General features: G+C 39.5%; 1 protein-coding gene across 1 annotated transcript; it reads left to right on the top strand.

The window, feature by feature from the left end:
* Positions 1–7: 7 nt before the first annotated feature.
* Positions 8–28,000, top strand: aars1.L (alanyl-tRNA synthetase 1 L homeolog; the record flags this gene model as incomplete). Its single annotated transcript, NM_001127870.1, is given in 21 exon segments — positions 8–80; positions 611–762; positions 4,130–4,318; positions 5,428–5,573; positions 5,710–5,901; positions 7,565–7,709; positions 7,886–8,031; positions 11,371–11,479; positions 11,692–11,842; positions 13,415–13,539; positions 13,806–13,950; positions 15,682–15,860; positions 16,230–16,343; positions 16,615–16,821; positions 16,944–17,128; positions 22,902–23,010; positions 23,218–23,331; positions 24,467–24,586; positions 25,484–25,570; positions 26,105–26,218; positions 27,131–28,000. Coding segments are annotated over 20 exon segments (2,907 nt in total). The 3' UTR covers positions 27,317–28,000.

Below are 28,000 nucleotides of genomic sequence, written 5' to 3'. Positions count from 1 at the left end.
TGAGTGCTGCTTTGGCAGTGGGTCCAGTTTGTTGGGTTTAAGTCAAGAGCCCAAAAGGTTCGAGTCAAAATCTTCCTCAGGTAAAACCTTGAACTAGTACAGGGGCTAGAGGGAAGTGAATGATATACAGAGCTGGGTGCGGCTAGGATTCTATTGTGCGCTTCTGCCTGCAACTGGCTGAGCCACGTTTTAACATTGACACGAATAGTCTTCGTATGGGAAGCGTGTGACAGGGTGCGGAGGGACTAGAGGCTTACGGGGTTGCTGTGAGTTCTGTCTCTTGGGTGGGGGAGGGGTAGATGGGGTTCCTAGTGCAGCAATGATAAGCTTGCTTTGTTCAATTATCAAACATGTATTATAAATTGCCCATACACGTGTATATGTATGTATATATATATATATATATATATATATATATGTGTGTGTGTGTGTGTGTATATTTATATAGCTTGTATTTGAGAGATCATGAGAATGTTATAGGCAGATGGTCGGACCTGGAAAAAAATCATTCATTTTGATCCCAATAGAATCAGTAGCAGGGGTATAATAAAGTTCAAACACTCAATTAAGCTCAGTTGCTCAAACAATTCCATCATTTTTTTTTCGTCAGCTCTCATCATGAAGACTTCTATGACGGCCTCGGAAATCCGGCAGAAGTTTATCGACTTCTTCAAAGATAATGGGCACACGTATGTCCATTCTTCTGCCACGGTCCCACTGGACGACCCAACTCTGCTCTTTGCCAATGCTGGAATGAACCAGGTGAGTTGTCTATTAGAACTGCAAGTATGTGAGTTCACATTCTACAGTTAGACTGTTTATATTTTCATAATGCACATACAACACTTCATGTCTAAGCTGACGTGTTTAGTGATCAGGCCCAGACTGGCAATCTGTGGGATCTGGCAAATGCCAGAGGGGCTGGTATAAGTTCCCATAGACCATCACTATTTAGTGGGCTGGTAAGGGCTGTTTGGGCCTCTGTGTACCTGAATTTCCAGGGTCTATTTAGATTCTCATTCCAGACCTGTTAGTGATAAAACACTCAACTTTAATGTTTGAATGTCATCAGTTAAAAATAAAGTGTTGTTATAAAATATTGATGTGCTGGTACCTTACTCCCTCTAGATTGCACAAAATTTTCCCAGCAGTTTCACCTTTATGCTGGAGAGGTTGTCAGCTTACCGGCACACTCTATCACATTTTTTGGGATTGCCCTTCTATTCAACCGTTCTGGAGGGAGGTTAAGAAATTGTTGGACTGTTTGACACATGAAGAAATACCTTTGGATGTTACAACTTTCTTATTGGGAAAGCCCTTTGAGACGCTGTGTAGGCCGACTCAAAAGTTACTCAATCATGTACTAACGGTTATACGCATATCGATAGCTTCTAAATGGAAATCTCATATTCTTCCCACCTGGTTAGAAATAGACCAAAGGATTGACAGTAATAGAAAGTTTGAATACAATATTGCATTATTGCAAAATAGGGTTCCTCAGTTTTTAAAGGTATGGGCACCTTGGGACCTTCGTCTGCTTTAACTCCGGACGGTGGGATTGTAGTTAGCACTGGTGGAGATGTGAGGGTTATCGGTAACAGTTTTCGTACTTACACCTTATATTTTATTCTGCTATCCAGCAATGCATGTCATTTCACAGAGTCTACCCTAAGTTTCACAGATTTTTGTTGTTTATTATTGTTTTTTGGGATTGAAGCTATTTTCTCCATCCGTGTCTGTGGATTTATGGATATCTGTGATTGCGAAATACTCTATGTTAAGGCATTATGTGAGATATGTCGGTAAGATGCTTGACTGTGGAGCATTAATGCTGCTTTTGATGTAACCTTTGTACTTCATCTTGCCTGTAAATGCAACTTTTATTTTACTTTCGGAAAATAAAAATTTAAGTTACGAAAAAAATAAAGTGTTGGCTCATTTGACATGCCCCCAACAGATGTGTTGTAGAGCAACATGCACCCTTTTCCATTCATTAATATTTTGTAAATGTTGTTCCTGTGAAATGTCTTTAGCTCTGCAAAAAAGATTTTTTTTTGTACTTATTTAAAGCAACAAAGTTGGTACGTTTCTTTATTTTTAAGTGGTAAAATTGCTGCAGCTGAAATGCTTACTGGGCACCACTTTGTAGTAGCCACTGCTATTCGTGTGTGTCGATTACCTTTGCAGAAACAGTAGTATTTTTTTTTTTTTTATCAAGCTATGTCATGCTGTACTGTCAGTACTCTGGCTGTGCAGTATATCTAGGCTTGCAGATACCTCCCTTGATAATGAAAGCATGCGGGAAGGAGTGACCGCTCCTGATAACCCCTACTCAGCTTTTTTTGTAATGGGTCACAGCAGCTCAGCAAAGCTAAGCAATGGCAATTTCATCTTAATATGGTATATACATGATGGTTGCCATCATGGGAAACCATCATGGGAATTCAGTGTTTTAGTAACCCAACAGGTTTAGGATATATATATATATATATATATATATATATATATTATATATATATATATATATATATATATATATATATATATATATATATATATATATATATTTACTGTATAATGCTACTATGTATATTTAATGTATATTTTGAATTTAACTATGTAACTACCGTAAATATGTATCTAAGCAGCACTAATCCGGATAAATACATGTGTAGGGAATAATAAATTACAAGAAACATGTGAATAGTAATGATCTTTGTGTTTGTGTGAGGGAGTGACAGGGTTAGCAGAATAGCTAGTTTGTATTGCAGCTGCACACTGTGACTGCAGTATATGGCCCACATCCAGCATCCTTGCTCAGTATGCATTTTCCTACCTAGCAAATCACTCGCCCAGTGTGCTAGCAAAACTGACACTATGCTTTTTTGCAATTCACACATAAGGGGAGTTTAATTGTTCTCCTGTTCCTGCGATAGGCATCTCTATGTTGATTGCATGGCAAATGCCACGAGTCAGTAGTAATGACATCTGATTTCCTGTTGGCTCCTTTAAAAGGAATCCGATCATGGGAAGTTTTGCATTACTCAAGATGCAGATATGCATCTTGTCAAGGTAAAGTAGACAGTTGTGAGATTCTAGTTGAATATCTGAGTGAGACCGCCTCAGCCCTGGATGGTTATTTTCAAAAATATAAAAATATATATATAAAACCGGTTTATGGGAAAATACTTGGGAAATACCTCTTCAACAGATGTATTAGCCCATATGGCTGACCGTGAAAGCTGATGTAATGTTTTTTATTATTATCAGAAGTCGGTCACAAGATTCGTTTACTGTTTGTTAATTTTTTTGACATCCCTGGCATACAGGTTGCTCTGACCCCAGTGTTGTAGGTCAAAGGTACAGAGAGATTGCAGTGCTTTCTGTTGCTCACACAGGCTGATGTTTAATGCGTTTGGTAGAAAAAAGTAGGAATGTCCAATAAACAGTTTTTTCTTTGTTAATAAATATACACAGTGAAAAGGTGTTTGCGCTTATGGCTGTTGTCCTATTGGTGAGAAGAACTCGAAAACCTGCTTTCTGCACTAAATTTGCTATTCCAAGATTTGTATTGCAGGGCTGCTTTTCACTGTTTAACACCCTCTCCAGTGGACTAATAAAATTGCTGTAATTTACCTATGTCCCTACTTTTTAATACCACATATATATTTGTGTTAAGTAATATATGGCTGGATTTTCATTCTAGTAAGCAAGTTCTTGAATGAAAATTATCTTTAGCCATTTCCTTGCTAAGGATGAAGCTTTTATGCCACTAGCAACAGCTTTTCACAATGTAGAATCTGTTTTTTTGAGCTTAAAGTTCTCTGCAGGAAAAGAGCATTGCACAGCAATATAATGTTTTTAAATCTTAAAACAAGAAAATGCTGGCAGGGAAATACTTAAAGGCTAACAGCTGTCATGAACAGGTGCATTGCACTGAAAAGAATGATACTTGCTATGTTCCGACAGTAACATGGGGAAGATGATGTGCAATGCCTTCTGCATGTTCATTACATACACCATTTATTGTACAGTGCTGCATAATATGTTGGTACTTTATGAATATGTAATAATGTTTGTCTTAGAATACGGGGTGCAGGTAAATGTAATTTTTTTTAATTTCTGTTAGTTCAAGCCAATCTTCCTGAACACCATTGATCCTTCTCATCCAATGGCAAAGCTAACCAGAGCAGCTAATACACAGAAGTGCATCCGTGCTGGAGGCAAACACAATGACCTTGATGATGTGGGCAAGGACGTCTATCACCACACATTTTTTGAGATGTTGGGATCATGGTCGTTTGGGGATTATTTTAAGGTGAGAAAACCTACTTCCTTTATGTAAATGATCACAGAACATTTACTGAATTCACAGAACTTTTTCTAGATAATTAAATTCAGTATTTAACATTCAATTTTGCATACTTACCGATTTACCGTTAAGTGATATCTAATAGTAGTAGTAGTGCTGCATCAGTACATACTCCCACATAATGATACTGATTTTTTCCCCTATTTATTTTACCTCCTGAAATGAACTACCTAAAGCAGAAAATAATGCATGCAATTTGCATAAGAGTGTAAATATTTTGGATGGGTGTTAATACCGCTCAGTGCTGCGGCTGAACTGTGCTGAGTACTGACTAATTAAAGGGTCTGTTCACCTTTACATTTCACTTTTATTATGATGTAGATATTCATATTTTAAGACTATTTGCAATTGGTTTTCATTATTTATCTTTTATGTTTTTTTATAATTGTTTACTTTTTTGTTCTTTAGGTCTCCAGTATGGAGTTTCAGCAGCTGTATCTTTGCTAGGGTCCAGTTTATCCTAGCAACCAGGCAGTGATTGCAATGAGAGATTAGATTCTGTTCTTGTCAGACCCTATACTATTCATATAGTAATAAAAATTAACCATAACAATAAAATTTCCTCATAGAGCAATAGTTTTTTTGGCTGATGGGGTCAGTGACCCCCATCTGACAGCTTAAAAGAGGCAGAAAAATGACAATTCAAATACAATAAAAAATGAAGACCAATTGAAAAATGGCTAAGAAGAAGACATTCTATAACATACTAGAAGTTAATTTAAAGGTGAAACCCCCCTTAAAGCAGTTAAACACTGCTTATGGTGAAGTGATACCTAGATCTTCTTTAATAAATGTCACTTTAGCACTTTCCTGACTGTCAGCATAATTTTCCAGGTTTGTTTTTTAATAAATCTGCCCCCCATAATTGCCATATATTTAGTATTTCTTGTTTGTTTCCCTAATTGATACTTTTGGCATGCTTGAGTGGGGAGCCACTCAAAACGTTGCATCTTTGTACTTGCTGTCCTGACGTGACCATTGAAGGCATTTTAAAGGAAAATACATTTTGGAGTGCTGTCGTTTGACAAGATTTATGTACTTTTGGTGTCCTACAGGAGCTGGCCTGTAAACTGGCACTGGACCTGCTAACCAAGGAGTTTGGCATCGATATAGAGCGCTTGTATGTCACATATTTTGGTGGTAATGAGGCTGCTGGTCTAGAGCCTGACTTGGAATGTAAACAGATATGGCTGAACTTGGGGTAAACGTTTAATATTTTTGAAAAATGTGCTCTTTCACTTTTGTTTATCATAGAAGAAGTTGATGTTATAAACAAACAATTCGTCATCTTTAGAAAATGCTTCATAGATTATTTTCACCCCATTTATGGATTCTAGGCTGGCCGAAAGTCGTATCCTTCCTGGAAGCATGAAAGACAACTTTTGGGAAATGGGTGATACAGGTCCTTGTGGTCCCTGTAGTGAAATTCATTTTGACCGAATTGGAGGGCGTGATGCTGCCCATCTTGTGAATATGGATGATCCAAATGTGCTTGAGATCTGGAACCTGGTGTTTATCCAGTTTAATAGGTAATGAAATTCCAAATAAAGTTAGATATTTCTTGATATGAATGTGGGTTGGTTCCTTAAATACTGACAAATAGAAACTGAAATTGCTTTATAAGTTCCTCCTCTTATTTTAAGGGCATATTATGCAATGAACTACGTCTCCGTGCCATGGACTTTTTTTAGGACAAAGCAATTGAGGAGTCAAAATTTGAATTTAACTGTATATTAAGAGTCTAAGCTGCCTTTGAAACAACATTTATTCGTGAAACAGTAGCTCAGTGATCACTGGTAGAATAATAAGCATCTATGATACCTAGAGTCGACACTACTTTACTCAGAAAAAAAGCTTTACCAACAAAATGTTTGTTTTCAGAATCTAAATATATTCCCTGTAAATGATGTAAAGCTTTATTTAATATATTGCTTTCATTCTGCATTGCTGTACAAAAGGGATACCATGCAAATACAAACCAGTGAAGGTAACATTGTAAGTTAGGTTTTAAAAAGACACACACCCATCAAGTTCAACCTTAAGTCTGTATATAACCTGCCTAACTGCTAGTTGATCCAGAGGAAGGCCAAAAACCCCATCTGAAGCCTCTCCAGTTTGCCACAGAGGGGGAAAAAATTCCTTCCTGACTCCAAAATGGCAATCGGACCAGTCCCTGGATCAACGTGGACTATGAGCTAACTTTCATAACCCTGTATTCCCTCACTTGCTAAAAAGCCATCCAATCCCTTCTTAAAGCTATCTAATGTATCAGTCAGTAGGACTGATACAGAGAGAGAGAGAATTCCACATCTTCGCTTCACAATATATAGGTAAAAGGAGCCACTTAGTTTAGATAATTAAATTTAGGACATGGGTGATCTAGCAGTATGTAGGCCTATGGCACATGTGGCTTATTGTCTGCCAAATTTCTAAATACCATAAATCGCCGTCTGCCTTACATAATGTTAAACGGCACACGCACTTATCAGCCAGTGTTTTAGGTGATTGCCCTTAAAATCCATAGGTTGCACTGGGGTGATTTTGGCCATTTTGATGTGCAAAAACCCATACTCTTGTGCCATGCCTAAAGAGGCCCATAAAGAGACCCCACATCAGTGCCCTCCCCAATGAGTAACTGATTGGGACTCATTAAGATGTCGTGAGGCAGACTTGAAAATCGCATTTCACGTGGATTTGGTCTGTAGCCAATGACTCTGCACAGGTCCCCTATGTGCGATCTGATTGTTGGCTAAGGACTGAATGACCGGATCAGTTCCAATTGGCCAACTATGTGCCATGTCCACTTAGAGAGGAGAATAATTCTAGTAAACCCATTATCCAGATAATCTCCAAATTACAGGAAGGCGATCTCCCATTTTAAACAAACTATTTAAACCTCTTAAAACATATATTTTTAATCTGTAATATGAAAACAGTACTTTGTACTTGATGGTAACTAAGATGCATAAATCCATATTGTTGGCAAACTAATCCTGTTGGGTTCAATTAATGCTTAAATGCTTTTTTCAGTTATGGTGATCCAAATTATGGTGGGAAAAAAACATATCCAAAAGACCTTAGGTCCCAGTAATTCTGGATAACCGATCCAGTACCTGTATTTGTATATTTCTATTCATCCATTTTTTAACTGTATAGTGTGTTGATGTTCCTCCAACATTTGTCTTTTTGTAGGGAAACTGATGGAACCTTAAAGCCATTGCCTAAGAAGAGCATTGATACTGGTATGGGGCTGGAAAGACTTGTGTCCGTGTTACAAAATAAGATGTCCAACTATGATACAGATCTCTTTGTTCCATATTTTGAAGCGATCCAAAAGGTACCACAAACATTTGTCCTGTGATGATATTTTTACAACAGTAGTGAAAATAGATATTTTTATAAATAGTTTTATAATGCCATCTTTGGACCTGCTGTGTAAAATGTGTATATGATCTTGTCCAAGTCATTTCAAGTTTGTTTTTTTAACATTAGTTATGTGGAATATATTCACAGGGCACAGGTGCACGGCCATACACTGGGAAAGTGGGAGATGAGGATGTTGATGGCATAGACATGGCATATAGAGTTTTGGCTGATCATGCTAGAACTATAACTGTGGCACTTGCAGATGGAGGGAGACCAGATAACACTGGGCGCGGGTAAGAAATATTGTACTGAAGAGTTGTTCTTTGCTTTCTAATGAGAGCGCCCCTAATGATATCTGTTGCAATCTGTAATATTACATTCTAGTTGAGATTATGTGAACATTATTTGTGTGTGATATCATTGTATTCTTCCCTATCCTTTTTCTCATATTGTAGTGTTTAAAATTGAGCCAATATATATTTGAGCCTTACAGCTTGCAGTGTGTGTGCATGTGTTTAATTGTATCTGAAGAGAGACCACCAAATTCAGGTGGATTGGATAAAAGGGGTGGTTTACCTTTAGGGTAACTTTTTAATCTGGTGGTCTTCATTTTTTTTTTTTCATATTTATAGTTTTTGAATTATTTGCCTTCTTCTGACTTTTTCCAGCTTTCAAAAAGGGGTCACTAACCCCCCTCTTAAAACAAATGCTCTGTAAGGTTACACATTTATTGTCATTGCTACTTTTTAATGCTCAACTTTCTATTCAGGCCATTTCCTATTTATATTACATTCTATTATTCAAATCAATGTATGGTTGCTATGGTAATTTGAACTCTAGTAACCAGACTGCTAAAACCGGAGAGCTGCTCAATAAAGATTAAAATAACTAAAAAACGACAAATCATAAAAAATTAAAACCAATTGCAATTTCTCTCATAAAGGAATTGTTCAGTATAAAAATAAAAACTGGGTAAATAGGCTGTGCAAAATAAAAAATGTTTCTAATACAGTTAGCCAAAAATATAATGTATAAAGACTGAAGTGACTGGATGTCTAACATAATAGCAAGAACACTACTTTCTGCTTTGCAGCTCTCTTGGTTTCCACTGATTGGTTACCAGACAGTAACCAATCAGTGACTTGAGGGGGGCCCACATGGGTCATAACTGTTGCTTTTGAATCTGAGCTGAATGCTGAGGATCAATTGCAAACTCACTGAACAGTTATGTCCCATGTGGCCCCCTTTAATTAGCTGACTAACTCAGAGTTAGAGAGCTGAAAAGCAGGAAGTAGTTTTCTGTTCTGTTAGACGTCCACTCACTCAAGCCTTTACACTGCCTTGCAAAAGTATTCACCCCCTTGGCTTTTTACCTATTTTGATACTTTCCAACCAGTAATTTAAATGTTTCTTAATCTTATGTGGTGGATCTGCGCAAAATAGTCTAAATGGGTGAAGTGAAATGAGAAATAAAAAGAATTAAAAAGAAAAAAACCTGAAAATTGGTCTCGGCCTTTGCCATGAAGCACCTAGAAAATCTTGGTGCCATCAATTCCCTTCAAAAGACACATAATTAATCTTAAGTGTCACAAGATCTGTCTGTATAAACACAACTTTTCTGACATGGTAGCACAATAATGGTACCACAACAAACCTGCTGCCCACCAAAACTCAGACCGGTCAAGGAGGGCATTAATCGGAGAGGCAGCACAGAGACCAAAGGTAACCCTGAAGGAGTTGGAGTTCCACAGCAGAGACTGGAGCAGGGGTGTCCAAACTACGGCCCGCGGGCCAACTGCAGCCCGCGATCCATTTTTAATTGGCCCGCAGCAAATTCCAAAATAATACCAGAATATGCTACCAGGCATGCCCAAAGTACGGCCCGCGGGCCAATTGAGGCGCGTTTTTAAATTTACACCGGCCCGCAACCCGGTCTGGTCCCTGGTCTCTGCATCACTGGTAAGAATGCGCATTCCTGGAAAGTTTGTACTGCTTCAGCACCTGTACTCATGCGATACATGGACTGCAAAAGGGTGTGATCCTACCCACCGCTGCTGTTTCCCCCCCCCAGAAAGGCTTGTGAAAAAGAACATTCCAGTGTGGTAACTAAGTGTCCCGGGGCCACCCCCATATTGCAGGATTACAGGGGCAGGTGCCTTCTTTTCGACCACTGCAGCCTAGTCCTAGCACACTCTATCTCCGGCTGCTCCGATCCTGCAATCAACAGCAGCAGCCACAGAAAGCAGCGAGGCATCTTTCTCAGGGACGAATGGACAGGCAGTTGAGGGTTAAGCCTCGCCAAAAAAAAAGTTTGTACTCCCCTGGACTGGAGTATCTGTCTATAGGACCACAATAAGCCGCACACTCCATAGAGCTGGGCTTTAAGGAAAGGTGGCCAGAAAAAAGACATAGCTTAAAGTTAAAAATAAGAAGGCACATTTGAGTTTGCCAAAAGGCACGTGGGCGACTCCCCAAATGTACGGAGGAAGGTGCTCTGGTCGTATGAAACTAAAATTTAACTTTTCGGTCACCAAGGAAAAAGCTGTGTCTGGTGCAAACCCAACACATCCCATCACCCCAAGAACACCATCACCACAGTGAAACATGGTGGTGGCAGTATCATGCTGTGGGGATGTTTTTCAGCAGCAGGGACTGGGAAACTGGTTGGAGTTGAGGGAAAGATGGATGGTGCAAAATATAGGGATATTCTTGAGCAAAACCTGTGTCAGTCTGCCTGTGATTTGAGACTGGTAAGGAGGTTCACCTTCCAGCAGGACAATGATTTGAAGCATACTGCTAAAGCAACACTCGAGTTGATTTAAGGGGAAACATTTAAATGTGTTGGAATGGCCTAGTCAAAGTCCAGACCTCAATCCTATTGAGAATCTGAGGTCAGACTTGAAGATTGCTGTTCACAAGTAAAAACCATCCAACATGAAGGCGCTGGAGCAGTTTTGCCTTGAGGAATGGGCCTAAATCCCAGTGGCAAGATTTGGCAAGCTCATAGAGACTTATCCAAAGCGACTTGCAGCTGTAATTGCCACAAAAGGTGGCTCTAAAAGTACTGACTATAGGGGGGTGAACAGTTGAACGCTGAAGATTTCTGTTATTTTGTCCTATTTATGTTGTTTGCTTCACAATAAAAAAAAAAAAAAAATCTTCAAAGTTGTAGGCATGTTCTGTAAATGAAATGGATGGGGCAAACTCTCAAACAATCCATTTTAATTCCAGGTTGTGAGGCAACAAAACATGAAAAATTACAAGGGAGGTGAAGACTTTTGCAAGGCACTGTATAAATTACATTTTTGGCTAACTATATTAGAAACATTTTTTATTCTAAACAGCCTATCTATTTACCCAGTTTTTATTTTTACACTGAACTGTTCCTTTAAACTGGTGATCATTAGGTAGTTGGCTCCAGCAGAGTAAACATGTAAAATATGAGTTGAGCAAAAACCTAAGACACATGTCGCCTATGAAGGATCTTTTTCTGGATTTGTGCAATGTGTGTTTTTTTGTCCTTGTGGGATCACCAAGTAAAATTATGAAGAGACTTTACATAAAAACTCGGTTATAACATCAAAATCGGTTGTTATTTTTTTTCTGATATATGGCTACCCTTGTATTTCCAGGTATGTTCTACGCCGCATCCTTCGCCGTGCTGTGAGATACGCCCATGAGAAACTTAATGCATCAAAAGGGTTTTTCTCCACTCTGGTCGATGTGGTTGTCCAGTCACTGGTATATAATTAGCTCCACTTATATTTTGTATGTGACCAATAGTTGCTAAAGAGGTAGCACTGTTATTAAAAATGTGTTTAGTGATCTGCCTGTGCTGGTATGAGAATATATTGATTAATATGGTATTGCTGGAGTTGATCAGTGTATACATTTGTTTCAATTGAAAGCAACATTGGGAATGGCTTCTTTTAATAATTATTTGGCTTCTGCAGGGAAATGCTTTTCCAGAGCTTAAGAAAGATCCTGATATGGTTAAAGACATCATTAATGATGAGGAAACACAGTTCTTGAAAACACTTAACAGGGGTCGTCGTATCTTGGATCGAAAGATACAGAGTTTGGGAGAACACAAAGTTATTCCTGGTAAGGAAAACAGAAAGGTGGCTCTGGGGTTGATGTTAGAGAAGTTTTTTGTTTTTTTTTGGCCAAATAGTATTTTAATATATGTATTATTGTTGTAGTGTCTAACTTATATTAATGTTTAAAGGGGACCCGTCACCCAAACAAATTATTCATAATCCTATTTTATCACATTAGTAAAGCAAAATGAACTTTAATTACACTATATAAATTATTTAAATCTTGTTTCCTTCAGTCTGGGAACTTGTAATTATAACAAGCAGGCAGGAGCCATTTTGTGGACACTGTTATTAAGACAAGTCTTGTATCATCTCAGAATCTTGTTTGTGCACCAGAATGGGGGACCTGATGTCCATCCCCATGCCCTGGCTACACAATTAAATGGTAAAGAGACAGGGGGGAACGTGGGGAGAGCAGTGACATCTAGGAAGTGCTGAATGGAAAGTGAAGTAATTGTCTGCCCCACCTCTATGCCCAGGGCATAGAGGAGGGGCAGACAATATTTGATTGACAGCTGAGATTTTTAAATGAGCTTACAACAGCTACGAATGCTTTAATAAAAAATAGAAATTGGATTTCATGTTTAATTTGAAAAGGACTTTTATTATACAGATTTTTGTGTCTGGGTGACAGGTCCACTTTAAGGGATCTGTACAGAGTTACGGTAAAAATAAATACATTTTGGCGTTGTATATATTTGTTTTATTTTATATCTTATGGTGATAAAGTAGGACCATAATGATGATTGACTTGGCATTCTTGTATTTTTTTAGTCGGCTGTTTTTGAGGAAACGTAAACCACAGTGTTAATTAAGTATGCAGAGGCCCACTTCCACCTAGTCATTTCATTGAGCTGATCTCTAGAGTGACAGAGCTATATTCCCAAGTCTAGCAAAGTGCTGTTATACGTCTGAAAGCCCCTTTCAGTTTGTCAGTGATCTAATGCACAGTGCTCTCAGTAAGTTACAATGCAAAAAAGTGCTTGATATTGGAGGAAAGAAGGGAACATTGTGCAGGAGGTTTCTGCTCAGAGATGCCTTCTGCACAGGTACATAAACTCAAGTTGCCGGTCCTGCAGTAATAATAAAATACATGCTTTAAGAAATTCAAGTAAATTGATATTTTAATATTTTCCAAGCTTTAACGTAACACACAGAAATCCTAAAACAAGTTTATTCAAATGTTTAAAAAAAAACTTGTCAAATCATGGGGGCAAGGTTACTTCTTAGAGCAGTTCTGGAGAGTGGTGATCTGCAGCTCTATTTTAGAGGTACTTGGAGCTTTGGAAACAGTTTCTCGCAGAATGCATTATTCATGAAATTGCAAATTTCCTCTAACTCTGTAACTTTATAAATAGATGATGAATCTCATATCTTTTATTGATACTATGAACCCAATTAATAGCTAAATAGTTTAATCTTGCCAGTTGCAGCCTATTATCAGTGGAATACACTTGTTATTCACACTTCATGTAAACATTTTGGAATGCACAGGACATAATAGATTTGAAAGTTGGCACCTGTCTGTTAAACCCTTTTGTGTATGTGTTACATACTGTCTGACTGCATTACTCAGGTGACACTGCCTGGCTGCTGTATGACACCTACGGTTTCCCAGTGGATTTGACTAGCTTGATTGCTGAAGAACGGGGACTGACATTGGACATGGAGAGCTTTGAAGAAGAGCGTAAAGCTGCTCAGGTAATTCTAGTGCAAATGTGTGCAATTGTTACAATAAATTCAGTTACCTTCATGAAACAAAATCTAAAATGGAAAAATAATGCATCCTGAGCAGAACTGATTAATAATCCAATCATTAGTGTAGAAAACTACATGTCTCAGAGCAAATTTATTCATGCTCCAAGGTTCTATTTAGGCTACTAACCAGTCCTGACAATATACTTCTTTTCTTCTATTGATGCCCTTTTTAACCCATTTTGATCGCACATTTTAATTCCCACATTCAGCTTAAGTCTCAAGGAAAGGGCGCAGGTGACGAAGACCTTCTCATGCTTGACATCTATGCAATTGAAGAACTGCGTTCCCGGGGACTTGAACCGACTGATGATTTGCCAAAATACACATATACATCTAATGCTGAGGGTGTCTATGGTAAGTTTAGCTGGGACAAATGTGGAAGCGATTTCCAAAAATATTTAATTCAACACAAAAAGAGTGATTATGTATAATGAAAGAAAATGTAATTTCCCCGTATACTCTAAGTTGCAAAAAATCTATGGTTTTAAAGTGTTTTTAAACATAATTGAAAGCAGTATTTGTTTATTCCTTTTTATTCTCTGGGTCAGACAGATACACTTTCAGTAGGAAATACATTTCCGTCTATCTAAACATTTGCAACTAAAGGAGATATATAGGATAAAAAAAATCCCCCAAAAATTGTAGGCAATAATGAATAATATATGGTACAGGTATGGGATCCAGTATCCGGAAACCCATTATCCAGAAAGCTCTGAATTACAGAAAGACCATCCCCCATAGACTCCTTTATAATCAAATAATCCAAATTTTGTATAAAAATTTTTATGTAATAATAAACAGTACCTTTTACTTGATCAAACTAAGATATAATTAATTCTTATTGGAAGGAAAACCAGCCTATTGTGTTTATTTATTTTTTAGTAGACTTAATACATAAAGATCCAAATTACAGAAAAATCCATTATCCGGAAAGCCCCTGGTCCCGAGCATTCTGGATAACAGATCCTGTACCAGACTCACTCTGAGTTCAAAGTGATCATTAACTATAAAAATTGCCTCTTTACTGGGGCTCCCCATAGATCTGTTATGATTACTATCTGTGTTTTAAATAAGGGTTGGGTGTGTTCGAACAGTCCCTGCAAGAAGTACCATAGGACTGGGATAGTCAATTAGAGTCCTGCATTCACACAAGAAAAGACAGCTCTGCCTTCCCTCTCAGGTCAGCCTAGCAGTTAAATAGTTCCGGTTCTACAGTGCAATGTGCTGAGTGCTATCGGCTCCCCTGCACAGCCTGGGAAAGGAGGCAGCAGGAAGTGGAACAGATAGGCGGGAATAGTTGTGTTTATTGCAGAAATTTTCAATAAATCAACCTGGTAACTACTTTTAAAGTTGACCTGTCACCCAGACACAAAAATCTCTATAATAAGTCATTTTCAAATTAAACATGAAATCCAATTACTATTTTTTATTAAAGCATTCACAGCTGTTGTGATCTCATTTAAAAATCTCTGCTGTCAATCAAATATTGGCTGCCCCTCCTCTATGCCTTACTTTCACTTTCCATTCTGCACTTTTTAGATGTCTCTGCTCTCCACATATTCCCCCGTCCTCTTTACCATTTAATTGTGTAGCCAGTACATGGGGATGGACATCGGGTTCCCCATTCTGGAACATAAACAAGATTCTGAGATGATGCAAGGCTTGCCTTAATAACAATGTGCACAAAATGGCTGCTTCCTGCTTGCTATCATTTTGAAATCCCAGACTGAAGGAAGCAAGATTCAAATAATTTATAAAGTGTAATTAAAGTTCATTTTGCTTGACTAATGTGATAAAATAGGATTTTGAATAATTTCTTTGGGTTACTGGTCCCCATTAAAGTGCATTCCTTCTATTTTTAAAACTGTATAATGCACTGGCACATTCTTGTTTTTTAGACAATATGTCTCATTTAATGTATATTGGAAGGTTGGTTAGGTTTAGATTTCAGTTCACCTTTATTACTCGTGCCAATAATGGCAATGTATGTATGTTTAGGAGATTAATAGAATTAATAGTACAGGTTTTAGATTGGGTTATCTCTTTTTGCCTCTGTAACATGCAATTTATTGGTCTCATTGGTAGAATTTGACAATTTGCTGGCAACAGTGAAAGCAATCCGCAGAGAGAAGATGTTTGTGGAAGAGGCGAGCACTGGACAGGAGTGTGGGCTGGTGCTTGACAAGACCTGTTTTTATGCAGAACAGGGAGGGCAGACCTATGACGAGGGCTACATGGTTAAAGAGGAGGAGAGCAGTGAAGACGTAAGTTTTGTGCTGATCTTGTTAAGGCATAAGAATGTACTGAAATAAACTAATATACAAACTATGGGTGGTTTCATGCCAACATTTAGTACAGGGTTATTAAGCTCCCTTAGGTCTGATTCCAGGTATGACTGCAGTGCTAGTATCGAGAATGCTGTTTGTGAATTCAGTTTGTTGCCAGGACTTTGCTTCAGATGTTAGTACTTTGAAGTTTATGAATACTTTGCTTATACTTAAAATGTGCGTGCCTCATGAATTGGCACACTGCTTTAATACCATTAAGAGTTTAGTTAAATGGAATTAATTTGGCAGATTGAAAAATAATCCTTGTTCATGTTTTTATACCTATGCCACCCCCTTCTCCCCCAGAAAACAGAGTTTACAGTGAGAAACACCCAGGTTCGGGGCGGTTACGTACTGCATGTTGGCACATTGTATGGGAACCTGAAAGTTGGGGATCAAGTGCATCTGTACATTGATGAGGTAGGTAACGTAGCTTTATGCATGGCAGAATTAGCTGGTAATGTGAGATCAGGTACTTTTCGTCATATACATTTTTTTAACTAATATACCCAGTCATTGGTTTCCATATGTATATGCCCAGGCATACAACAGATCTGTGTAACCTATTGAATGAAATTACTGCTGAACATGTAATACATATACAACATGTATAGAGCTTTTTTTTGTAAATGGTTTAACTTCATTTTATTGTGCCCCCTCCCATTCTTTTTCTTAAAATACTTATTTTCAGCCGAAGCGTCGTCCTATTATGAGTAACCACACAGCCACTCACATACTGAACTTTGCCTTGCGCTCTGTTCTTGGCGAAGCAGATCAGCGAGGCTCATTGGTTGCCCCAGACAGGCTAAGATTTGATTTCACAGCTAAAGGTGCAATGACCACCCAGGAGATCCGCAAAACTGAAGAAATTGCAAATGACATTATTAAGGAAAATAAGGTAAAAATAATTCTGCCTTTATATTTTCACTGTTTTTGTACCACACCTGTAACTGTTGCAGATCATTATCCCACCTCTCCATAAGCACCATGTAAACACTAATAGGGTTGTGGCTTTTTCAGGTTGTATATGCACTGGATTGCCCTCTCGCAACAGCAAAAGCTATCCAGGGCCTCCGTGCAGTGTTTGATGAAACATACCCAGATCCTGTGCGTGTTGTGTCTATAGGAATTCCTGTGGAAGATCTGCTGGCTGACCCATCAAGTCCAGCTGGGTCTGTAACTTCAGTGGAGTTCTGTGGAGGAACGTAAGTACTGTCTAAATTTAAATCTAAACTTACTGAGCTGTAATATGGGAGTTGTGGAGGGAAGTGGGAGACTTGGCGAGTATTCATTTATAGTATAATACTTGTAAAACTAAAGAACCAGAAAAATACAACTGTTTTCTACACATTTTAATATATTGTATTGTTATCCTTCACTGGTAGAACTGCATGTTTGCTGCAGAGGATAACATTTAGTTTATAAAAAATAAGCTGTTGGGGAGCCATCAGGGCATATATTCAAATTTCTACACAGCAGACATTTACATAGATAAGAAAGAAACTGCCAGCCACCAGTCTAACCCATGCTGTAATGTTGACCAGCTGCTAAAAGCCCCATATGCCAGAGCTCCATCTATCTAACATTCTTAAATAGATCAGCTGCTAGAAATGATAAAAAGACGTTATTTAACTGAAAGGGAAAGAAAATGATTGCTTGTGCACAGGCTTTAAATATTATTCCAAAAGAAGAAGGGTTAGTATGACACTTTGGCCAAAGTATGTAAGCTCATGTGCGACATAAGTGCAAGTCCTACACTGCCTTTTGCTATAATAAATCTAGTTAATTTAGGGTACTAGCACTGGAAGAGATTCATTTCCTGCAATAAGTATCCTCTACCACATGCGACATACATTTTTCTCAACGAGCAGTATTGTCCTTCACATTCATGATCCTGTATGCAACATTTAAAAGATTTAAAATAATGTGGAATAAAAAAGAAAACCCCAGTAAGTAAAAGCTGGTCAGGTTCAATAGAAGTCAATGGGAAATTCTCAAGTAATTTGCCTGTTTATTAAATTAGTTCCCTTTAAATTCTAAAGTTATTCTATAACATTTTAAAACAGTGTTCTCCTCTGGCTTTTTTTGCCAGGCTGGCATTTTTTTCTCTCCCCTGCCTGGTTCCACTGCAGTCCCCATCTTGCGCTCCATATTAGAATTCTTCTTTTCTCCTTGTCTGCTTGGGGGACAGTGTGGTATAACTGGTACCTTTAGGAGGCAAGACTCCACTAGGAAAAAACTGACTCCTCCTACACTGGCTATACCCCCAGTAGGCTGAGCTCAGCTCAGTTTGAGTTGTGTCCTCAGGAGGATAGGACATTTTTATTATTTTTTCCTATTATTGTTCAGCCAGACTGACACCTGGGGATGATCTGGCTGGCCAGAGGACAGAATACAGAGGACCTTCCAGGGGTAAGTTACGCCTTTCCCCTGCCCATACAAGACTCCTTACTGCGGGACTATAGATAATTCTGCAAATCTCTCATCACAAGAAGAGTACGCTCATTCTGCAGCTCCAAAGTTTTTCCGGGCTTGTCAGAGGATGCGGCAGTGAGCGGTTGTGCGCACACTTTGTATTTGGCACCTTTCTCTCTTTCTGAGACACCACAATTCACACGTGCACCAATTCTCGCACAAATTAGAGCGCTTCTCACCACGTGGCCGCTATTTTGGGCAGTCTTCTCGCATTGTACATTCTCCCAGTCAGAGCTCCCAAACCCATTTGCACTTAGGGGCAACGCTGAAGCAGCTGCCTACAGCTCCAGATTCCTACAGTGGGGTATCTCCCTGGCTGGTTCTCAGTTACCAGCAGGGCACTACCAGGACAGCTGCTCCTCCTATCCTGCTCCTTACACTGAGAAGCTTCGCTAAGGGCTATAACACTCTCACATCATGTCTGAGAGTCAAAGCGACAACCTTTTTTCCACGGGAGTGCCTACAGCTTCTGTTAAATACATTGCCTGTGCCAAATGTTGCAAACGTTTTCCATCAGGGCACAAAGACCCCTTATGCACTAAATGTAAGCCCTCTGAATGTGATTCTGAATCTCCAGATCCTACTCTCCCTCAGGGAGACCAGGCCACTCAGGGAATCCTCAACCCAAAACAAGGACACCTCTCCATGCAGGGAGCCCCCCCTCTCCACCTGAATGGGCTTCTCAACTAGCTACGGGGATACCAAGACTGGCACAATCATTAGATAAACTCCTGTCACGACTTGATAATCGCACGGGACGGGCGCCAAAACGCAGAGCCCCATCTGATCTCTTAGACCCTCATCAGGCTCTGTGGACTCTCTAATCACTTTTGTCCTAGAGACTCTGCACCTCCAAGAAACAGAAGTTTCATCCAACTCCGCTAAGTCACTTTTCAAACGTCACAAGGACTTCTCCAGTTTTCTCTTCTCACTCACAACTCGACCAGATCATCCAACAGGAGTGCGACAAACCTGAGAGACATTTTCAAACAAACCGCTGTTTCCAGATGCTCTATCCCTTCTCAACCAACATTACAGAGAAATGGTCACAGCCACCCTCAGTGGATGCACCAGTATCCCGACTCTCCAAGAACATGGCTCTCCCAGTCCCTTATGCTTCTTCCTTTAAGTACTCTATGGACAAGAAGCCAGAGAGCCTCCTGCACAACAAGTCTACCTCAGCATGACGGTGTTCATACACCATCAATCATGACACCCATAGGGGGGAGACACTCATTCAGGATGGCTGGATTCACAAAGTGGTGACTTGAGGTTATTACCAGTTTTCCCTCACCTCTTCCTCATCGCTTCTTCATGTCCAGACTCCCGCTAGAGACAAGCAAGTGCACAGCATTCCAAAATGTCATTTACAAACTCCCCCTCTCAAAGGTGATCACTCCTGTGCCTACCGAAGATTGTTTCAAGGGATACTACTCAAACCTCTGGTGGTACCCAAAAAAATGCCCCATCCTGTACCTAAAGCAATTGAACAAATTCATCCGTCCAAGGAGATTCAAAATGGAGTCCCTCAGATCGGTCATTGCAGCGATGTCCCTGGGACAAATCCTGATTTCCCTGGACATAAAGGATGTATATTTGCATGTACCCATTGCCCTTCCTCATCAGAAATACTTGAGATTTGCCGTCCAAAATCACCATTTTCAGTTAACAAGCCTTCCCTTCAGGCTAACATCGGCTCCCCAGCCTACATCAACCACCAAGGGGGCACGAGCAGCAGAGGGGCTCTAAACGAAATTAAGTTCATTTTTCAATGGGCAGAAAACCATTGGACTCTTCTGTCCACCATATACATTTGAGGCCCGTTGAATTGGGAAGCAGACAGTCCATAGACCCAGGCAAGTGGTCGCTAAAGGATGAAGTGTTCCACGAGATCACTCAGATGTGGGGCATTCCAGAGGTGGACCTTATGGCGACTTAACACAATCAGAAAGTGACGGCTTTTCTAGCTCGCTACAGAGATCCCTTAGTCCTAGCCACCGATGCTTTCACAGAAGACTGCCATTTTCATCTGGCGTATGCCTTTCTTCCTCTTCCACTACTGCCCAGGATTCTCAGAAAGCTGCAGAGAGAACTGCTGCAAGAAAACCAGTTTCAGCAAAAGCCTACCACAGAGTCTGGTCCACCTACCGCCAATGGTGCGATCATCGCAAAGCATACTTCAAGGTGTATTCAGTTCCCAACATCCTAGAATTCTTGCAAAAGGGCTAATACAAAGGTCTGTCTCCTAGGTTCTCTCAAATCTCAGCGCTGTCGGTTCTGTTCCAGAAACACCTGGCTCTACTGCCAGATATCAAGACGTTCATGCAGGGGGTCGCCCAGGGCGACCACCAGCTCCGCTCTGGGACTTCACCCTAGTGTTACGAGCCCTACAAAACCTACCTTTCGAGCCACTAGGCTCAGTATCTCTCCAATCACCTCAGCCAGACGTGTTTTGGAACTCAACGCCTTGTCATGCAAGCCGCCCTTTCTAGTTTTCCATCACAACAGAGCAGTCCTCCGCATGGTCCCATTCTTTTTGCCTTAGTTGGAGTCAGAATTTCACCTGAACCAAGAGATAACGGTTCTAACCTTCTGTCTTTCACCGGCTAACCCTAAGGAGGTGGCACAACACACCCTGGATCCCGTTCGGGCTCTAAATCAGGCATCCGCAGAGCAGCTGTGCAAGGCAGCTACATGGACCTCTATTCATTTTTTTTCAAAACCCTTTTGATACCTTCGCACAGGCCTGGATTTGTGGAGAGGCCACCAAGGGCCGGGCCTAGGATGGCAGGATTTTAGGGGGTGGCATGCTGCCCAACCACACCCACATTTTTAAATTTCCTGTGCACCAATCTCAATTGCTGTTGTCCCGATGATGAAAAATTGAGCGAATAAAAGACGGTACATGGGCAACAAATTACAGCAGGCCTAGGGGTGCTTGCTATGTAAATGTGGCCCTGCCTTTGCGGCGTCTGACACTCGCTTTGGCAGAAAGGTGCTTCAAGCTGCAGTGGTTACTTCCACATAGGCTTCACTCGCCCACCCTGGTTTTTAGGGGACAGCTTTGGTACATCCCCACTGTCCCTGTGTCCCCCAGACCTGGAGAAAAGGAGATTTTGTGTACTCACCATTAAATCTCTTTCTCTCCAGTTGCTTGGGGGGGACAGGTCTTACCTCCCTGGATTGAGGCTCTCTCTCTTTTTTTCTCTGTCAGACATGTTACAGTATTGTTCTTGAGTGTTACAGGTTATTACTTTCATAGATTAAGTTATTATTCCTGTTGACTCTGTTACAAACGGAGCTGAGCTCTGCCTACTGGGGGTACAGTCAGTGTAGGAGGAGTCGGTTTTTTCCTAGTTGTGCCCTGCCTCCTAAAGGTACAAGCTATACCCCACTGTCCCTGTGTCCCCCAAGCGGCTCGAGAGAAAGAGATTTAACGGTGAGCACACAAAATCAACTTTTATGAGCCATTAGGACTCTGCGCAGTGTTTGCACAAGGCTCCGATTTTTCCCTGCCGAGGATTTTTTTTTTCTGGGGAGAGCATTATTAAAAATTACTGTATGTTAACCGTGAACCACCACTTTAAAACATTGGAGATTGTCAGGCTCATTGAAAATTAATGGAAACTGTGCAAGTTTACTTCATGACAAAACATAAATGCGAGTGCAGTTCGATTTTTATCTTGAGCTAGCATTTGAGAAACTGCAAAAACTCACAGTTCGTTGTGGCTTTTTTCTTCAGTGTTAGCAGGTTTTTTTCCTCAATCTCGAATTTTGATGAAAATTAGGAATTTAAATCTTAAGTTTTTTGCGATTTTTATATTTATAAAAAAAAGTGAAAATGTTGCATGCCTTTTAGGAAAAAAACCTTCAATTTCAATTGTGTACAAATGTGAAAAACAACTAGAATGCAGCAAAATCACACTCTTCCAATCATTTTTAACGAGTCTGCCAAATTTCAAATTAGTGTCAAAAAATTGAATTTTATTTGTACAACTGATTCTACATGAACTCCCCAGCTTTTAGATTTTATACAGGTATGGGACCTGTTATGCAGAATGCTTGGGACTTGGGTAGCAGGTCTTTCCCTAATTTGTATCTTCATACCTTAAGTCTACTAGAAAATCATTTAAATATTAAATAAACTCAACAGGCTAGTTTTGCTTCCAATAAAGATTCATTATACAGAGAAAAATAATTTTTCAAATAATTTGGATTATTTGGATAAGTGGAGTCTATAGGAGATGGCCTTTCTGTAATTCAGAGCTTTCTGGATAACTGGTTTCCAGATAGTAGATCTCATACCTGTATCTGAGTTTTTGAGTTTTTTTTGCACTTAAATCTCAAAATTGCATTTCATAAATTCAAATGTTGATAAATCTGCCCATAATGTTTCTGGTATCCAGTCTTGTTTTTTTCTCAATTGTGGTTGTCAATTGATCTTCATGCATATATGATTTACATAACATTTATTCTTATAATCTTTATACATTCATGGTATAGGCACCTCAAGAATTCTGGCCATGCTGGTCCTTTCATTATTGTTACAGAAGAAGCCATTGCCAAGGGAATTCGCAGAATTGTTGCTGTCACAGGTGCAGAGGCACAGAAGGTGGGATATTTGTCACTGAAGATTATTGGGGAGTAGCACTGAGTTATATATCTGATTTAGTCTCAGTAACTAAAATTGCTGTGCCTGGGGTTTTGCCTTAAAATATAAAATATGCTTCAACTAGCAGTTAGGCAGGTTAAGGGAGTTAAAAGGTTGAACTTGATGGACGTGTGTCTTTCTTCAACTATGTATTTGTTTTTATCACAGGCCTTAAGGAGACAGGATGCCATAAAAGTCAGTCTTTCAGATCTGGAGAAGAAAGTGAAGAAACAGACTGATCCTAACAAGGATGTACAGAAGGAAATTGCTGACCTCAGTGAGGTAAGACATATTTGAGAAAGCTTTGCTTATGCAGTTGACTTTAATTCTGTCTCTTGACACCACAACTGAAATGTTGTGCATGTCTGTGTTATTAGAACTGAACTACCAAAATGTTTAGTGCTATGGGGCACATTCCTGTGGTTTTGGTTTTCTGGCCAGCTGAAATCACACTAAGCACCTACTTGAAGGCGAAATATCGAAAACTTCCAGTGCAGGCACCTTTTAGTATGAAAAGGAAGTTATGGGGCTTTGCATTTAAATAAATGGAAGCTGCAAGAAGCATTATGCACTGCTTCTCAGCAGGTTGCAAAGTACGACATGTGCCATTGTAATCGGCTGATTCATTCAAAGACCTACAGAAGACCTGACTCCTGTTGCGGACCCAGAGAACAGAAAGGGATAAAAACAGTATTTTCAACTGCAATTACATATAACTAGGGATGCACTGAATTTACTATTTTGGGATTCAGACGAATCCCAAACTGAATCCAAACCTTAATTTGCATATGTAAATGTGAGTAACAGTATTAACAGGAACTGCTCTCACAGCAGGTTCTTGGCTTTGGCTGGATACAAATAACTTTGAGAGGCCAAATTCTGTCGAATCCTGGATTTGGTGCATTCCTACAAATAATTTGAAAACTACTTGAAAATGTTAATTGATGTATATTGGAATGTTAATTAAAATTACTTTTTCTCATAGTATGCAAAAAAATTAAATATTTAGATTGAGGACACCTTTAAATTAATTGTAAAATCCTAGTTCTGTGTGAGGGCTCCATGCAGCCACTAGATGGTTCAGTAACACAGAAAATATGTATATTGTAGTAGGGTTTTTATTACATTTTTTTCATTACTTTCCCCTTAGTTCAGTTTTGGTCGTCATTTTTTTATTTTAAGTCCTACTTGGCCATTCGGTCATAGTTCCAAGAATCCAAATCTTACATTAACTAACCTTCCCAATTCTCACCCTAATTGGCCTTCAGGCTTAGCAACCTCTGAAACTGCTCTAAGAGTCCCAAGGTGACCAGCCTCACAATGTGGGACCCACTTCCTTAAGATGGCCATATTAACTTTTTCTCTAATAGTAAAAGTGTTCTATACCTTGGCTCTAAATTCAATGTTCTTCTCCCAGAATCTTGCAACAGTAGTTATTGCACAGTGGCAGAAGGATGTGCTGAGAGAGCAACTGAAAACCTTAAAGAAAACTATGGATGATCTTGATCGGGCAAGCAAAGCAGATGTTCAGAAACGGGTTAGTGATGTAATCTGCAAGATTTGAGAGCGATTTTGTACTAGTAAAGCATAGAATTTCTCTCGCTTTGTTATTGAAATTGTTTATATGTTCTACAGAAGCAATGTGTTCTGTAGCATCTCTTATAGAATACAATTTCCAGGTTTGGTGGTTTATATATATTTATAACTTAATAAGTAACATCAAAATATTAATATTTAATAGTCTTCATTCTGCCACTAGGCGGCATGCAGTAAGTTAAATACTAAAACATTTTCTGCTAAATTCCTTATTCTGAATTACACATAGCCATTTCCCCATTTGCATATTTTTGCCAGCAGATAATCACCTATTATATTATATAAGGAGAGCAGGAGATCCTGCATTGCACGAACATTACACAGTGAATGGCAGTGGGTACTGGCAACCTGAGCACATTATAAAGTGAAAGACCATTGTCATTTGTATCTCAAACCCATAATACAGAAAAGGCCAGTGTGTACTGGCTCCCCTGGTGCAATATATTCATTGAGAAGCCCATCCCTCATCTGGAAATACAAAATAAAATATCTATTTTAATAAGAATTAGCATGCAGAATATTGTCTTTGAAATCCATATACACTAATAATTTGAACTGATCACTGATACTGGCATAACCAAATATCAACATGCTGATCTCAGTCTAAACTTGCATTTTCATTTTTGATTGCAGTTGACTTGCAGTTGATATGATTATGTTCTTAAAAACACCATACAAAGAAAAGAGTGTCTGTTTGGAACAGCAAGAAAGTGACTTTGGTGTGGCATTTTTTTTATTATACATCACAACTGGCGTGTGGAGTCAAGAGTCTGTCTATGTTTTGGCATTTTTGTGGTGCCCTTTCAAATGCCTCTTCTATTTAACGTTTTCTTGTTAGGTGTTGGAGATAACCAAGCAGCTCATAGAGGAACATCCTAATCAGCCACTGCTTGTACTTGAGATGGAGAATGGAGCATCTGCAAAGGTAAGAGCTCAGATATATACTGTCAATCAGTGTAAGAGTTGAGTATAGGGATTTTAGCAACTGGATCTGGTTATTTGTAGAGAAAATACCGCCTTTCAATCCTTACTCAAGCTGGCTAAGATCTTACTGGAAACTGCATGCAATATTTTTTTCCTCTTCTAAAGTGACATCTATAGACCCTGCTGCCTTGTGAGGGCACAACCACCTCATACATTCTCTACCATTCCCGGTGTCCTTTCTGTGGAAGTGTTTATGCATGCTCGATTCTGTTTCCAGTTTTCCCTCATACCCAATCTCTTTCATCTAGAGAGGGGTAGATAAAATAAAGGACAGGCAACTTATGTGGTTTTACTTCTGATGTGCCAGATATAATGTATTTATGTATGGGGACTAGGATCTGGGCTTGCTAAAATACAGGTTGGAACATATGTAGCTGATAGAATCATAGTAACATAGAATCATTTTGTGCTTCGCTCATGCTGTAACTTCTGCTTCTCTCATTTATTTTGTCTGTCTTGTCCCTTTCCAATGCAGGCTTTGAATGAGTCCCTGAAACTACTGAAGTCTCAATCTCCCCAGACTGCAGCCATGATCTTCTCTGTAGATAGTGATGCTGGAAAGATCACATGTTTATGCCAGGTGCCCAAGGTAATCCTATCTTTTTTTCTCCTGACTGAATATTTAAACAATTAGAAAAAAGAGATGCTTTATTTAGTTCCTGTAGTGCAGGGCTGACACCAGAAAACAATGTTTTTCATAGCACAAAGCTAAACTCTCTTTTAGCATATTGCTGACCAATCGGGCATTCATTTGTACATAGTTGGAACTCTTGCCTCCTTTGCATCATCCTCCCTTCAGTTTGGGATTGCAAGGGAGTAGAGAGACCGTAACCTGTTTTTACACTCTTGAGCTGCAAAAAAAGCAATTTGTGAATATTTCCAGATCGATAAAAAAAGTTGACAAGCTATAAATGAAGAGCAAGTGTAATGACCAGTGCAGCATGCATTGTGAGCTGTGTGTAGTGGTATAGCAACCCCAGTGCATAATAAAGTGAGATAAGTTAGAAATAGTATGCCCAGTACATTATACAGTGCAAGCAATAGATAATGGTGAAGAATCCCAAGGACATAAAATAAGAGCTATCAGAAATGGCACATTATAAAATTACAGAAATGGTTAAAGCCATCAACTTCATATTATATGATGAGAGCAGGAACCACACAAACATTATACAGTGAATGGCAGTGGACATGCCCCCCCCAAGCACATAACAGGTTGTTGTCATTTGCACCTCAAATTCAGTAAAAGGCAGTTCTGGCTCCCCATTACATTGGATGTCTATGGTTCAGCCACTCAGCGTACATTATATCAGTCAGTAGTTGAAGACAAATCAGAACTTATTATAATGTAGGTATTTTTGGCAGCTATGTGGTGCCATTCCTACCATGAACCCTGCCCAATTGCATATATTATAACCTGATGCTATGAACTATAGTTACACAATATGCTTTTTATGTTGTCTATGTAACTTGTATAAATGACTTGTGTTCTGCTTTACAGGAGACTGCAGACAAAGGTCTGAAGGCCAACGAGTGGGTACAGCAAGTGTCAGAATTGATGGATGGCAAGGGAGGGGGAAAAGACACCTCGGCTCAGGCCACGGGAAAGAATGTGGGCTGCCTGTCCAAAGTCCTCAAGCTGGCAGAAGATTTTGGCAAAATGAAACTGGAGTCCATGAAAAACTAAACACCATCATTTTTACAGTAACCCTTCATTTTAACACCCTTGGTGCCAGCAGCACTCTACATGAAAAAAAATCGTCCATTAGTTTCATAGCTATTAATTTCATGGTTTGACCAATTGCTCATAGGGCTGTGAAAGGGTTGGCTCCTTACTGTCCTTACTGACCACTTTTTAGGAGAGAGATTACACCTCATTATGCTGGTTTAGCAAGAACACCTTATTCACACTGTGAATGGGAGGAGAAATGATATTGCAGCAGTTGAATTAATGCCATTTTATGCTTGAAGGTTTTACGTGAAGCAAGTAAAATGGATCTGTTGAATATTTAAGTGGGTTTAATGAGTTTCATGCTTACTACTTCATATGCTGCAACGTAAGCTGCTGCATTGCTCTGGGTAAGAGCTACAAGGTAGCCTGGGATATAGCTGCTAACTCCCTGCACTGCTACATTAGGAATTGCTAGCAAATGCCAGGGTTAATGTTTTAGGTGCCCAGCCCCCTTTCCTCCTCTGTAACCTGTAATGACAATTTGGGCAATTTACCCTAGTTTAAAAAGTCTAGGCTAACCGAAGCAACCAGACAATACTCACGTCACCCCTAACTGTATGTTGTTGTAGGCCATTCATTGTTACAAAGACTAAATGTACATCATTCACAGAGAATAAAGCTGATACTGATTTGCTTGGC

The sequence above is a fragment of the Xenopus laevis genome, chromosome 4L, assembly GCF_017654675.1.
Source record: "Xenopus laevis strain J_2021 chromosome 4L, Xenopus_laevis_v10.1, whole genome shotgun sequence".
Taxonomy (NCBI): Eukaryota; Metazoa; Chordata; class Amphibia; order Anura; family Pipidae; genus Xenopus; species Xenopus laevis.
The sequence above is the reverse complement of the archived record's forward strand: the minus strand, read 5'-3'. Positions and strand labels throughout refer to the sequence as shown.